The sequence below is a fragment of the Periplaneta americana genome, chromosome 13, assembly GCF_040183065.1.
Source record: "Periplaneta americana isolate PAMFEO1 chromosome 13, P.americana_PAMFEO1_priV1, whole genome shotgun sequence".
Lineage (NCBI taxonomy): Eukaryota > Metazoa > Arthropoda > Insecta > Blattodea > Blattidae > Periplaneta > Periplaneta americana.
Window position 1 is genome coordinate 132,526,072 of NC_091129.1, and position 16,732 is coordinate 132,542,803.

Here is a 16,732-nt window from a genome sequence, read left to right on the forward strand (position 1 = left end):
CTTCAAATAGAACCTATTATAAAGGTCATCAGCAAATATCAACTTCAGTGGAAGGGTCATCTCGAACGAATTAATCGATGCAGAATTCCAAAAGCACTGTTTCATTACCATCCAAATGGCAAAAGATCTCTAGGCCGTCCAAAGAAGAGATGGACTGAAAATTTTAGTTTGATAGTTTGAGACCGTAACAGGCCACTTGGCCTAATACTTGTTAGGAAGATGATGATGATGATGATGATGATGATGATGATGATGATGATGATGATGATGACGACTTCCAAACCTATCTCCTTACTTGTTTCAAGTGAAAATTTCATGTTTTCCCTAATAGTTTGTGGCTTTTTTCCTAACATATTCATGTCTTCCGCATAGACAAGCAGCTAATGTAACCCGTTCAATTCCAAACCCTGTCTGTTATCCTGGACTTTTCTAATGGCATATTCTAGAGACTAGAGCAAAGCTAAAAGTAAAAGTGAAAGTGCATCTCCTTTCTTTATCCCGCAGTGAATTGGAAAAGCGTCAGACAGAAACTATTTTGAAACAAAAAATAGTTAACCTTCGTATATGGTTTCGTTGTTGTCTACTGATAGCAACCGCAGATTTCCAAATTTGGAATCAACGCGCGAATACCATTGTTTACCTACGCTCTTTGAAGATTAATATTTTCTGTAACTACAAAGCCGAGCTTATGGAAAACGAGCGAACATAGTTCCAATGCCGGTCAATTTCAGTTCCCTTTGCAACAAACATTATTATTTGCCTTAGAGCACACCACAACTTCAAACGGGAGTCCTGAGGTCGCTTATTTTGCACATGGTCTTTATCTTTTGATAGTGGCTATACAAGCAAGTTACCCTTATTCTTGTTTCATATTGCTTCAGGCTTCAAGACCCCAAAATAGCGCTTAAATAGCGATTCCGAGTAGATAGACTTCACAGCTCGTTTCCAACATAATACAAACAATAACATTTCATTCGAGTTCTCTGTATATCAAGTTTTACTTGCTTCAGAATTAACCGTAGTATTGCGTATTCGCATTGATGTTTGGTTTTGTGTATCAGCAACACTCATCATTATCACCACTACAATCACCACCACCACAACCACCACTTCATCTGCATAAATGGTCCAATTTAAGACAGACATGTGCAGGGTTTCCAAACATAACCGATTTTTGAGTAAAATCCCGTGTATACTGTAATATAAAATTTATATTAATATATTTAATATTTCAGTGGTGCGCACGAACGTTAAGCGCGTACACGGGTACGCACGAATCTTAAGCGCGTACATGGGCACGCACGAAAGTTAAGCGCGTACACGGGTACGCACAAAAGTTAAGCGCGTATACGGATACGCACAAAGGTTAAGCGCGTACACGGGTACGCTCAAAATTTAAGCGAGTACACGGGCACGCACGAAGGTTAAGCGCGTACATAGGTACAAACGAAGTTTATGCTTGTACGCAGGTACGCACTAATGTTAAGCGGTACACGGGTACGCACGAAGGTTAAGCACGTACACGGGTACGCACAAAAGTTAAGCGCGTACACGGGTACGCACGTAATTTAGAATCGTACACGGGTATGCACGAAGTTTATGCTTGTACACAGAAGATACGCACGAATGTTTAGCGCGTACATGGGTACGCACAAAGGTTAAGCGCGTACACGGGTACGCACGAATGTTAAGTCGTACATGTGTACGCACGAAAGTTAAGCGCGTACACGGGTACGCACAAAATTTAAGCGAGTACACGGGTACGCACGAAACTTAAGCACGAACACGGGTACGCACGAATGTTAAGCGCGTACACGGGTACGCAGGAAGGTTAAGCGCGTACACGGGTAAGCACAAAAGTTAAGCGCGTAGACCGGTACGCACGTATGTTAAGCCCGTACACGGGTGCGCACAAAAGTTAAGCCCGTATACTGGTACGCACGAATATTAAGCGCGTACACGGGTACGCACAAAAGTTAAGCGAGTATACGGGTACGCACGAATCTTAAGCGCGTACATGGGCACGCACGAAAGTTAAGCGCGTACACGGGTACGCACAAAAGTTAAGCGCGTATACGGATACGCACAAAGTTTAAGCGCGTACACGGGTACGCTCAAAAGTTAAGCGAGTACACGGGCACGCACGAAGGTTAAGCGCGTACATGGGTACGCACGAAAGTTAAGCGCGGACACGGGTACGCACAAAAGTTAAGCGAGTACGCAGGTACGCACGAATGTTAATCGCGTATACGGGTACGCACGAAGGTTAAGCGCGTATACGGGTATGCAGGAAGGTTCAGCGATAACACGGGTACGCACGCAATTTAGACGCGTACACGGGTACGCACGAACTGTAGACGGGTACACGGGTACGCAGGAAGGTTAAGCGCGTACATCGGTACGCACAAAGGTTAACATGATACGCAGTTTTCAATTGAGCGCACCAAAATTAGGTTTAGATATCTGTTCAACACCGTAGTGCAAAATAAATACTTCGCAAGTCTGTATAACCCTAGTAATGCAGCACTTCGATTATTGTGACGTTTTGTTAAGTGATCTAAGTTCTGAACTGTCAGTCAAGTTACAGCGAGCTCAGAATATGTGCGTCAGATACGTGTGCAACATCCGACGATATGATCACATATCACCGTCCTTTGCAAGTCTCTCGTGGCTCCGACTTAAAGAACGCAGAACTTTACACTCTTTGTCTTTACTCTTTCGAATTCTGCACACCTCAACACCAAATTACCTTTCGTCTCGTTTCTCTTATCTATACTCTAACCACGACGTAAATACCAGATCACTTATCTGTGGCACGCTAAATATACCTCTTCATAGAACATCTTGTTATTCCTCATCTTTTACAATATCCATCTCGCGTCAATGGAATTCCTTGTCACAAAGTATAAGGGGCTGCAAGACAACAAACACCTTTAAGAACAGCTTAAAAGATAAACTTATTAGCATTTCACTCCAATCATACTGATTTAAAATATTACTGACTACAATGTTGCTTTTTTTCTTTAGACATCATCCTGATTGTGCTGCATTTTCAAAATTGTCTCATAATAATCTCTTTCTATTATCTAATATCATTTGAAATATATTAACATTCTATGTATTTTAGTTTAATTCTGCTACACAGTTTAATTCAGTGTTTAATTAATAGTTCATAGTATTTTGTTGTTTAATTCGTAAATAACTCTTGTATACATGTAACTCTCATCTAAATCAAATTGTTGAATTCTTTGTAAGTTCATGCATATGTATATACACTTTTTGCTGGTTGAGTGGAAGAGAAGGCCTTACGGCCTTAACTCTGCCAGCTAAAATAAATTATTATTATTATTATTATTATTATTATTATTATTATTATTATTATTATTATTATTATATTTTTTTTAGTTTAAATTTACCGAAACATAAAAATTAAGTAACTAACACACCTGTTACCATCACCATTTTCATCATATATCACTTAAGCAGTAAAAATGCTAGAAGAAGCTTACGAGAGAAATGTTACGAACGCAGAAACAAAAAAAGACGCGAGATTCGTGGCTTTGTAATGGCGGTGCAGTTGGAGGCTGCGACGCCGTTGCGCATGCTCTCGAGTCCACTGTTCGTCCGCCAGCAGTGAAGTCCGCATAATGCAATGATCCGCCATTCATCACCGTCGCGTCTCACGCCACAAATTGCCTATTTCCTGTAATTTCGAATCCGAAATCAAAATCGAGTACTGCAACTAAATTTCACAGGGTGTGTTGAAAACATGAACTCCCTCTCCCACGTCAAAACTGAGATGTGTGCACTTCATCGCTAACAAGCGTAACTCCAAAACTCACAATGCAATTGTCCAAATGTACTATATGCAGGTTGTAACACAATAATTATTTCTATTTTTTTCTGTGTGATAGAGGACATTAAGCTTCTTGTCTATGCGGATGAATATGTTAGGAGGAAATCCACAAACGATTAGGGAAAACACGGAAATTTTACTTGAAGCAAGTAAAGGGATAGGTTTGGAAGTAACTCCCGAAAAGACAAAGTATATGATTATGTCTCGTGACCAGAATATTGTAGGCCTACGAAATGGATAAAAAATGGAGATTTATCCTTCGAAGATGTGGAAAAATTAAAATATCTTGGAGCAACAATAACAAATATAAATGACCAGGGGCGTATTTTGCGGACTACCCGGGCTACCGGCGCGGCGGTAGCCCAAGGAAATTACAAAAGAAAAAGTTTATAATGTAATAATTTTGTATTATTAGTTTTACCATAGTAATTAAAATTGAAGTAATTGTTAGATATATTTTGTGTAATAATAGGGTCAGTGGTAGCCCAAACCCTTTAACTAGTATACGCCACTGTAAATGACACTCCGGAGGAAATTAAACGCAGAATAAATATGGGAAATGCCTGTTATTATTCGGTTGAGAAGCTCTTGTCATCTAGTATGCTGTCAAAAAATCTGAAAGTTAGAATTTATGAAACAATTATATTACCGGTTGTTCTGTATGGCTGTGAAACTTGGACTCTTACTTTGAGAGAGGAACAGAGATTAAGGGTGTTTGAGAATAAGGTTCTTAGGAAAATATTTGGGGCTAAGAGGGATGAAGCTACAGGAGAATGGAGAAAGTTCACAACGCAGAACTTCATTCATTGTATTCTTCACCTGACATAATTAGGAACATTAAATCCAGACGTTTGAGATGGGCAGGGCATTTAGCACTAATGGGCGAATCCAGAAATGCATATAGAGTGTTAGTTGGGAGGCCGGAGGGAAAAAGACCTTTGGGGAGGCCGAGACGTAGATGGAAGGATAATATTAAAATGGATTTTAGGGAGATGGGATATGATGATAGAGTTTGGATTAATCTTGCACAGGATAGGGACTGATGGCGGGCTTATGTGAGGGCGGCAATGAACCTTCGGGTTCCTTAAAAGCCATTTGTAAGTAAGTAAGATAGAGGACATGAAGTTAAACATTTTTTTCTTAATAAAGTAATGTCCGGAAATGTTTCGTTTTCAAGTGATAATGATATGTAGGAAAAAAAAGGAAGAATCTCAACTTGGAAAGTTACTTTATTTACATTCTATGGTTACACACTAACTTTTTTATATAGTACTAGATATTAAGAAAATGGTGTTCACAAACTATAGGAACTGTTCAAAATTGCTACCGACCTTGTCAACACACAAAGTATAACGCCGTATGATTGAACGACGAATCCTTCGAAATATCTGTGGTCTGTTACGAAAATCGTCAAAAGCAAGAATAATTCTAACATCTAATACTTCTGCTGTGTCGATGGGTGTTTCATAAACATTATTTAATTTTGTTTGGAATCCCTTTATAGATTGTGTTGTAATATGACTTTCTTAACCATAATTAAATAGTTGCCTTGAATATTAGACCCTACTATGTTCTAGCATGAATAGATAATGAAGTTCTTACACTTTATATTGTCAACATTGAGTGCAAATACCATATTTGTGTAATATTTTGATGTAGATGAACTACACGGTGAATTTTACATGAGCTCCACTCCAAACATTTTGTCCATGAATGTCATAAACCTTTAATTTTTCTCCTTTAAATCGAAAAAATCTGTTTAAATCGCAATATTGATACTAACAAAACTATGCGATAAATAATATTACTCCAACGTCCCTTCAAATCCATACATTTCCAGTCATAGACTTATGAAACGTAGGTTAAATCCTGTATTTTTATGTAGCAGACTTAGAAACTTGTAACATCCTACGAGTATATAAGATTTACCCTTTTTAAAAATGTAATCGACCCTAGGCGGGATTCGAATCCAAGGTCACGACTTCAAGGTGGGATTAAAGCAGGGATTAAAGTGGACCAACATTAAGTGTTCTGTCGAGAAAAATTAAAAATATATATGTTTGGGGAGCAAAACAAAAATTATTTTACAATTTTTTTTTAATTCTAACTTCTTAATGAATTATTTTAAACTGATTTTCTTCGATTCAGAAGATTCCTAAATATGTGTTGAATATTTGGAATCTCATAAAGTTATGTAATATAGATTTTCAAATGTGCATTTTCTTTTTCTTTCTTTTTTTTTTTTTTCTTTTAGCAAGAGTGATCTTTTTTGAATGTTTTTTATTTATCTCACAAAATGTTTGGTTATGCAGTTTTCTACATTTTCTTTCATTCAGAACACAGGGTATTTAATTTCCTTTAATTTGATATATGACACAGTCATTTAAGATGCTGTTTGATGGGTGTTGTTATTTTTGGAAATTAAACAGGTGCCTAAAAATCAATATATGACAAAACGAAAAACAAACTTTGAATAGATAAAGAACATTGCCATCTAGTGGAAGAAATAGTAACTTTATAGTATGAGAAATATTTCTTCCAAACAAATAGCGCCAAATTTAACTTATTTGTCACAGAAAAAACCTGAAAATGACAGTCGTGCACTCCCAGAGAGTAACTTCCGGTTAAGGAATGACTACTATTTCACATCCCCCATCTTTCTTCTATGACTTCCTTCATCCCTAATAGCGTGAAATTTTCAGTATCATCATATTACAGTTTAGCTCTGATGTCCGGAGTGTTTAGATGTAATTATGACATTTTTTTTGTATAGCAATATATATGTTTTAAGAGTGGATTACAAATGTAATATGCGCGAGTGTTAACGCTAGTGTTTTTAACAGAAGAGAATACAACAGCATATTATTTTCTATTTCCTTACTTGTAATATTTGTATTTATTCCTATAAGCCGTTGATAAGAATTTTTCTGTTGTGGCAGTGCTTATTTTACCCTCTCTCTGTCTTAAATCTTTATCTGAACTCGGGACCCCTGAGTCTCGTGGTGAGCACAAAGCTAAGGAAATTAATGCGCAATTGTGCACTATAGTTCTATAAGATAACCTCAGTCTTAATTATTAATAATTTCATGCTATGCAAGGCTGATGAAATAGCTCCGGATTTGAGCTAGCGCGCTCCTTCTGTTGCAGGTTCCGGCGAGGGTTTAAGCAGGTTTTCTCCTGCTGCCCCTGCGTGCACCTGACGCCAGAGACTCTGTCGAGGCGGGAGGTGGTTACCAGCCGCTACAGCTGCTCCGGCTCTCCGGAGGCGCAATGCCGCATCATCCGGAACGGTAAGCCCACTTTAAATCATTCATTCAGAGCACTTACATTGAATTTGACGCTAAATATTTCAACAAACACATCTTGACGGTCGGTTGAGTACCAAGCTGCTAATAACAGCCAGGGATCTTTGGATTAAGCCCCTATTAAATCAAAAGAGACAGAAGAAGACCTTAATACACGACGTTCAAAGACATCTGACATTACTAATCGATAGTGATCGATAATTTGTTGGTATAAGTGTGGCTTCTTTAGTTATTACTTCTATGAATAGATGGCGAAGATAATAGTCAGTGTTGCCAATCGTACATAAATATACCCACATTATAGAATTCAGTTTTTCACACCACTCTACTGATTGTAAAACAACACTGGGTATAGCTGAAAACCGATGATATTGTCAATTATGAGAGCTTAATCTACATCATTATTTTCCCTGACACTTTTTAGCCGTCCCAATAATGGTGCCATCTATTGAGAACTAGCAGAACTCTTTCAAAGTTTGTCAATTTTTTTTATATATTTGGTTCTGACTTAGCCCGTGGTTGAAAAGTTCGCTTAGGACTACACGATCATCTTTGAACGTCAGTGTATTACTGATTTCTGGAGGAGAGTTAAATCTGGAATTATTATTAAATTGCATGTACTTACATGACTTAACATTACTGTAAACTTAATTTCTTTTCTAAATTAATTAATTTTTTATTTCTTCAAATATAATAATTGTAAATTGTAAATTGAGTTACAGAATGTGTACACATAATAATGTTATTTTGAGTTTACATCAAATGTAAAGGAATCTTTAATGGATATAGTTTGGGTTTATAAGAATGTACATTCTTTACTATTTTGTGATTATGTAAAAAGCAAAGAAATCAACAGATACTGTGAATATTAAACAATTATCATGGTTTTAAATGTAGAGTTGTATTGTATTGCATTGTATTTATTAACATTCCATGGTATTCATACATTGCTTCACTGCTAGAATATGGAACAAGTCAAAAAACTTAATACTATTATGAAGTCTTAATTTATAGTCACAGTCTAGATGAAATATATACAGAAGAGATTTACAATATAGTCTACTAGTACAACACAAAGTTTTAGTATCAATTTTATGAAGCGTTGTTGAATGTCATGAATTCACCTAAAGAATAGAAGGCGTGAGAAATTAGGTACTTCTTTAATTTGGCCCTAAATAATCTCATGTTTTGAGTTTCATTTTTTATATCGATAGGGAGGCTATTAAAAATTTTTACTGCCATATAACGCACTCCTTTTTGATAGCATGATTGACTTGCCATGGAGTATGAAAGTCATTTTTTGACGTGTATTTATGCTATGAACTGTTGAATTAGTTACCAAGTTTTCACGATTATATAAAAGGAAGATTATTAATGAAAAGATATACTAACAAGCCATGGGCATTATTTGTAGTTTAAAAAAAAAACAGTCCTACAAGATTCCCTAGACTTAAAGAGGTTATACCGTAATATAGAATGTTAAAAACCAAACGATTTTCGTAATTATTTCATTGAATACTTTACGTTTTGGTCTACAGTAATTTGAACGAAACATATCCGATAAGACGTTTTTGTTTACATTCTCCTCTCACAACTCTTGCGGAGTGGATGATAAGAGTTACACCCATCCCCATTGCGGAGCAATGACCCCAAGGAGCACTGCTACTCTTTGCAGCATTGCAAGACGTTACATTTCATATTCTTAAAACTATTGTACGTATCAAGAAACTTATTTGACAAAAGTTGTTGGCATTGACTTGATGTATTACCCCTGTGAAATAATGTAATAGGTCCCTTTCGCTCTGTATAATTCCATATTTATCACCCATTCCTTAACGGCGTTCATATGTGCATCCCTCGGCCGTCATCTTCTCATGATCAGAAGCAACAGTTTTCTCGATCACTAATTCTTGTTGTTTTCTTAAAATTGTCGGTTAGTCTATTGTTGCATAACAATCCAATTGGTCCCCGTGTTCCCCCACATCTAAATCCTTGCGATTTTTGTCTTTGGGGCACACTTAAACAGAAAGTGAACGCCAAAAGCCCACATTAGAGGGACTAGAAAAAATTTCCCACAAGGCATTACAAACATTTCCAATAAAAAAACTATTCGAGTATTTCAGAATATTCTTCGCTTATATTTAAAAAAATGTATTTAAGCAGAAGAATGATAATTTATACATATCTTCTGAGCAACGTAAAATGCACTTATATCCATTTTTAATTCGTTTATTAACATTTTCCCCGCTGAACAGATTTCAGAAACTAAAGTTACTACCGTAGAAACGGCGGCCATTTTGCTGTAACTGTGCGAAACATGTAACAGAAAATGTCGCTGAGCTTGCGGTGTGAGGAGAGCGTCACAAATGGAGGATACTGTACATTCAGATTTAGATTAATTACGAGCAAAAACATTTCATTGGACATGTGAGTCAACATGACATATCAATGTAAAATACTTGTTTTATATAATATAAAATGAAACAAGTTACACCTTAATGCGTTAATGACGTTGCAAGAAGATGTAACTTAATATTAACTTACGATTGTTTTAATAATCTTAAGAATCATTATTACAATTAATCTATGATATATTTTTAAGGGGAGGCAGATTTGAATATTTCAAAATCCACAAAATTTATCCGATTTGTTTGAAATTGGTCATGGATACTAAGTATGGACATAGTATTAGTAATGGACATACCAAGTTTCAACTTTCTAAGTACAATAGTTCTGTAAATATATTAATAATTTGATAAAACTTTATATCGTTTGATATAAAATGCTCCATGCATCATATTGTAAGACATTTTCAATATTTCTCTTTATTTATATGTTCAGAGAAGGTATATAAATAATGATGTTAGTTTATTATGGGAATAATATAGTAATACAGTTATCTTGGTTTTAATTTCATACTTTTAAAGGGCACAAAATCAAAAACTAACATCGGAATATGAAAATAAAGACAATAAAAATGGAAAAAACCAAATTTTCATTTTTTATTCAGTTTTGTTCGAAAATTTCACCACTGCCTCCCCTTAAGGTTTCGTTTCTTAAAAATTTAACAATAATAACATAATTTACCCACAATAATAACCGTCATACAATGTAACTGTATGAAAATAAAGACTACTTATTGTAAGCGTTAGTAAAGCCAATATATTTACCCTAGATTTGTCCATTTTTTATTCTCTACAAGATATAATAATCAAGCTTTCCATATCATATATCCATCTGTATTATTTTCTATCAATATAATAAACATTCCAAGCAAAACATGTTCATATTTTCTTTGTTCTCTACGAATTGTAATAATCAAATCATCCATGTTACAGGCTACATATTCATCTTCATTATTCTATGTACTCATATATTATAATAAATCATCCATGATATGCATGTCCATTTCCTTTATTATCTATAAAATATATCTTATTAAGCTTTCTATATAAAACAAAGTCATCTTGTCTATTGTGTGTAAAATATAAAAAAAACTTCTATGTGACACACATTAATCTTTTTTCTTAATTCTGTATATTCTATTAAAACTTCCGTATGAAAAGTGTTTCTTTCTTTATTCTCCGTAACATATTAATCAAGCCTTCCACGTGAAACATAATCATCTCCTCTATATTTTGAAATAATACTTCGATTTGAAAAATGTTCGTTTCTTTTTTATAAAATGAAATAAACGAACTTTCCATTCAAACATATTCATGTTTTCTATTCTCTACAATTGCGATACCCTTTCAATGTGAAAATGTTCATATCTTTACTCTCTATAAAGTAAAATAATCATGCCTCCCAGTTGAAAAATATTCCTTTCTATGCCCTCTATAACTATAAACCTTCCGTGAGAAGAATGTTAAGTATTATTCCCTGTAAAATATAATGATGATTTTAAAATTTTAATTTTATAATAACGTTTCGGGATCATTAAAAAACAGGAATTGAACATCTTTTGACGCTTCTGCATGTCCAAACTAAACTGACCATGTTAAATCACGTCCGAAACGTGTTCCGGTAAACTTTTTGCCATTACAAATTCCAACGAGATATATTTTATAAGCGAAATTGAAAATTAAAATTGCCGCCACTGCTGAGTCCAAGACTTTACATTTTCTCATTATTATCGTTGGTGCAAAAGTAACTCATGCAATGTAGTGCTGCCATCTTCCGTTATTGATCCTGAAACTATAGCTCGAAATCGCAAAATTTCCGTTATGCTTAAAATCGATGAGCTTCGTTTGGAACTTATTGTAATATAAGGTATGTAGGCCTAGTATTTTTAAACCTACGTTTTTGTTGTATAATGTGATCGAGTGATAGAGTTCCGGTAAACCTTTTTCTAGAAAAAAAAAGCACTAATAATAATAATAATAATAATAATAATAATAATAATAATAATAATAATAATAATAATAATAATAATACGTTTATTGTCAGAAAGACAAGAATTGACGTTGTTTTGGAAGAAAACATGCTTCAATAATATGATAGATGGCTCAAATGTGGCACACACGTACGCATGCACACACACATAATACAATAAATGCGAGTTTTGGAATCTCACTCTTCAATTTATTTTCATGAACCGCCACTGATGAAACCGATATTGATGCAACCTTGCTAAGAAGCTGCGTGTCTCTCTGAGAACCTACGCTGGTTTCGCATTACAATGCACTCTGCGAAGCAAACAGAAGTTGACAAGGGCACCTGCGCGCCTTTCAAAACTCGAGACACGAGTTATAAACGAGAGTTTGAAAATTGTGAGGCACGACCGGGACAACACAACGGTCTTGTACTGTACATTTGGACAAATGTGAGATATTTATGTATTCATTATTCTAAAAATCATATAAGATATAGCTCGTGTCTTGCGATCAACTTAATTCACATTAAAATTGTATTATAATTTTTTTTTTTGTGCTATGGCAGGACTCTTTATTTGTTTTCACGTCGACCATACAAGCTAGTGTCGCTAGTGTCGAGAAGCTTAGACCATTTAGTTCGTCAGAAATTCACCAGAGTGCACCACAGACTGAGGTCTAAATCAACGAGTTAGAAAGAGAGTATTCTTCTCTTTCTAAGGCTACGTACACGTTGGAGCGACGATAAACGATAAAAAAACAGCGATATATAAGAGAGAATTGAAGCATGCATTGTCATTGAGGTGTGCATATTGGAGTAACGATAAAAGCGAAGATGCACGATAAAAGCGCGAAAAACCAAAGTTCCATTTTCTTCGCTCTTGTCGTTCATATCAAGATTAAGATAATATTAAACTGTATAATTACCGGTCGTTATCAATATATTCGAATATTAATCAATTTATTATTATTTCGGCACATTAAATTAATTATTGTAGATATTGGCAAATTGATCAGTTGTATTTATTCGTCATATCTTATGAGATCACAAGAACCAATCACAACACAACGAATTTACATTATCTTTGGGATGAGAAACGGGTTAAATTTTGCACGTATTTAAGTTACATTAACCTTGAACTTAGCAGCTGATATTTCCTATGTATCTTCTTTCATTAAGTGGATGTATAGAATGCCTTCTACTGACTATTACACTCTTACTACGTCATACTACTTTTCACCAATAAAACGGCACGAAAGGACGTATTTCAACCAATCATGGCTGCTTATCGCACAATTTTATCGCGTCCCTAGCATTTGTTTCTTTGTTTGCCAACATTTGAAACTGCGCTGGTCTGGACGTCAAAAAAATATAGGCCTATATATATATATATATATATATAATTACAAACCACTCCAGTCGATGCACAGCAGTTTCAAATATGACTCTCATTGACATTCAAGAACAAGAATTAATAAAAATCACTGATCATACCTATGCATCTTCTGAAATCCGATTTACAAATAAATTAAGAGCACCATTCGGTAATCCTGAATAAGTTGAATACACCATGTAGGCCTAAATCAACGAGTTCCACTTCTATTACGCACACGTCCAATATAACATCAATTGAACCACCAACCACGTTCAAATTTGAAAATTGTACATTCAATAATTATTCCTTTTAAAATTATTCATTCGGAAATTCTGAATAAGTTGAATACACCATGTAGGCCTAAATCAACGCGTTCCACTTCTATTACGCACACGTCCAATATAACATCAATTGAACTACCAACCACATTCAAATTTGAAAATTGTACATTCAATAATTATTCCTTTTAAAATTATTCCTATTTATTTTTTATGTCATCGTCGTTAATTAAAACTTTTCTAACACTTGTGTATATTAGTTAGGTTATGTTATAGCTTCTGCTATATGATATTATGGATAGTCACGTATCAGAGGTTGTTTAATATTAAGATTTATTGAAAATCATCTGTCAAGTGCCGTTGATTAGTGGGATTCGGATAATTGAAGTGGAATGTTGCATTTTAATAAAAATGAAACTGAATCAACAAAGCCTTCTTGACTAGTAACATTGCCATCGTGTATACGTGTAGATCGAGAACTTCTCGACGAGAAGGCATTGCTCACTACTGCCATCTAGCATGCATCTAGCGTAATATTTGTAATGTTGAGATGGTACAATAATACATTTGAAGACAGTTGTATTTTCGTAAGTCAATCAATATTTTATTGTATTGGAGAACTTCGTTACTTCTAATCTTTATATACTTTCTTCTAATCGTGTAATAGTCAATTAAATCCCACTCGAGTTTTGATTTTCTCTAGATAAATCAAAACGTCTAGTGAGATTACTGTTGATAAATCAAAATGTTTGCTTCCCACGTCCTCGTTGCTCCGATACGAACACTTGATTCTTTGATAATACCAAAGCGTCGCTAGGTCGTTTCTTTTATCGTTTATCGTTGCTCCAACGTGTACGTACCCTAACTCGTTGGTCTACATAGATAATGTAAAATTGTTGAGATGCCACAGGGGGCCCGAAGTACACTGACGTTCAAAGATAATTAATTGATAGTCTTCGATAATCTGTTCGTGTTAGTGACTTGCGTCTAGCGCCTAAGGGGACGTGCACGTTAGAGCAACGATAAACGATAAAATAAACGACCTAGCAACGCTTTGGTATCATCAAAGAATCAATTGTTCATATCGGAGCAACGAGGATACGGGAAGCGAACATTTTGATTTATCAGTAGAAGATATTCTATATATTCACTTAATGAAAGAAGATATATAGAAAATATCAGCTAGGTTCAAGGTTAATATAACTTAAATACGTACAAAATTGAACCCGTTTTTCATCCCAAAGCTACTATAAAGTCATTGTGATGTGATTGGTTCTTGTGATCATATAAACGTATCACGAATAAATAAACAATTGATCAATTTGTTAATATCCATGATAATTTAATATGCCGAAATAATAATCAATCGGTTAATATTCGGATATATTAATAACCACCGGTCATTATACAGATTAATATTATCTTAATCAGAGATCACACATATGAACGACAAGAGCGAGGAAAATGAAATTTTTCTTTTTCGTCGCTTTTATCGTGCATCTTCGCTTTTATCGTTACTCCAACATGCACACCTCAGTGACAATGAATGCTTCAATTCACTCTGATAAAGATCGCTGCTTCTTTTATCGTTTATAGTCGATAACCCATCAAAAGCTTCCACTTGAGTAAGTAGTTAGAATTTCACTCGCCAGGTGGCAGTGGTGTTACAGTTTTGGTATTAATAGAATCTTTTGACGTTAGATGGCGACAACAATAAAGCCGAAAATATTGCTCTGTTAATTTATTATTTTACTAAGCCTTGCTGCTTTACTTTATTCCCTAAGGAACGTTCAGTAAATATGTTAAAGATTAAATAATTGGCAAAAATTAATTTACAAGCTGCGACAAGGAGTATGATTATTGTACTAATCAAAATCAAGTGATTGCAAACAAAAAGAAAAACCATAATTCTGATCACAAAATATATTCTGATTTCCTGAAATATTAGGACTCAACATAAATACATCATTTTATGAGGCCAAACATTGGTGTGAAAATGTCGATTCCTCAGCATATTCTCAAATACTTAAAAACAAAATCTCATCTACCTCCTACAGACAATAAAAATCAGACGAATTCCACTCAAGGCCGAAAAGTTATGTTTCCAATAATAATTGTACAATGTAACATAGCTTCATAGCAACACTTCAGCGAAGAGGAACAATATTTCAATATGTAAATCTCATAAATTAGATTCTGTCTTTGTAAAAATAGGATCCCATTGTGTAAAATTAATCCTTCAACAATTTGATGAATTCTGGAAAGAAGCAGCTAATGCACAATTTTCTAAAAAGAAGGGGGGGATATAATAAGCCACCCTACCCATTATCTCCTGGCTTAGTTGCCTCATAGGTGGTGCCTTGTTGGTATTACTTGTGAGATTCAGACCTGTCTTTAGACAGTTGACTAAACAACAACAAAACAAGGGATATAAATGCCTTTACTGAAATCATACTTCTCACTAGGATTAGTATTTAATTTTAATATTAGGATAATTACTACTCGTATCTGGAAATTTCAAGCTTACAGGGAACTTGCACTTTAAATGTCATTCAGTGGAATGCCAGGGGCGTTTCAAATGAAATCCTAGATTAGGAGGAGCTCTGAATTAGCTATAGTCTAAAACATGGCGGCGTATACAGTAACTGCACTATGTCGGTTCGTCTAAAGCAGGGTTGGGCAGAATCATGCACTCTGTGCTTGCACGGTGTACTACGAGAGAAGTGTGTTTGTAGAGTGCACGAAAACCGGTTTAGTCAAGTTGCGGTACGTACTGTATGTTTCAAAAGAAAATGTTATTCTACCAAACTAAATAAGAACACGAAGTAATGAAACACTTCCTTAAACACAAAACAAAACATGTCTGTTGCACATTAATTCATATTACTCAATTTCTCAAGATTTGGAGAAACTGTTTTAGCACAAGCTATGCGAAGAACTGCCGTTAAAACCCCATCATTCCTTGTTTGAGATTTGTTTATTTTCGTAATAGAAAATAACTGTTCACATCTATAAGTGGAACCAAATAAACACAAAACTTTCTCACACAGCTTATGCAGATTGAGAAAGCGTCCTCTTGAGAATCCGTCATAAAACTGCATAAGACTCGACCTTGAATCACATTTCGCTCACATCTCTCGATCACATCGCAGGTCAATCAATTCACACTATAATGAAGGGGGGACGTTATCAATAATCAGTTGGAATCAGAACATGTAGCAAAAATACGCAAATCCATTTCCAGGCAATCTAAATCGTGGAACCTTGATGTAAATTCCTCTAATAGACCGGATAGAATACATGCGTACATTTCGAAATTTTCATTGTTCAAAATTCTCTGCGCTTAGATAAGGATGGAAAATGATATATTTCGCCCTTTTGCATTTGACCGTGCTTATAGAGTGCACGAAAACCGGTTTATTCAAGTTGCGGTACGTACTGTATGTTTCAAAAGAAAATGTTATTCTACCAAACTAAGTAAGAACACAAAGTAATAAAACACTTCCTTAAACACAAAACAAAACATGTCTGTTGCACATTAATT

The 16,732-nt window shown here is 35.0% G+C and overlaps 1 protein-coding gene across 2 annotated transcripts in view; it reads left to right on the forward strand.

Moving 5' to 3' along the window:
• The window catches only part of TkR99D (Tachykinin-like receptor at 99D), an 823,748-nt gene that overhangs the window by 777,972 nt on the left and 29,044 nt on the right, over nucleotides 1-16,732 (forward strand). For both annotated transcript variants that reach the window (XM_069844274.1, XM_069844275.1), the window contains exon 6: nucleotides 7,004-7,146. In XM_069844274.1, the coding sequence (XP_069700375.1) occupies nucleotides 7,004-7,146 (143 nt within the window). The remainder of the gene's footprint in view (nucleotides 1-7,003; nucleotides 7,147-16,732) is intronic.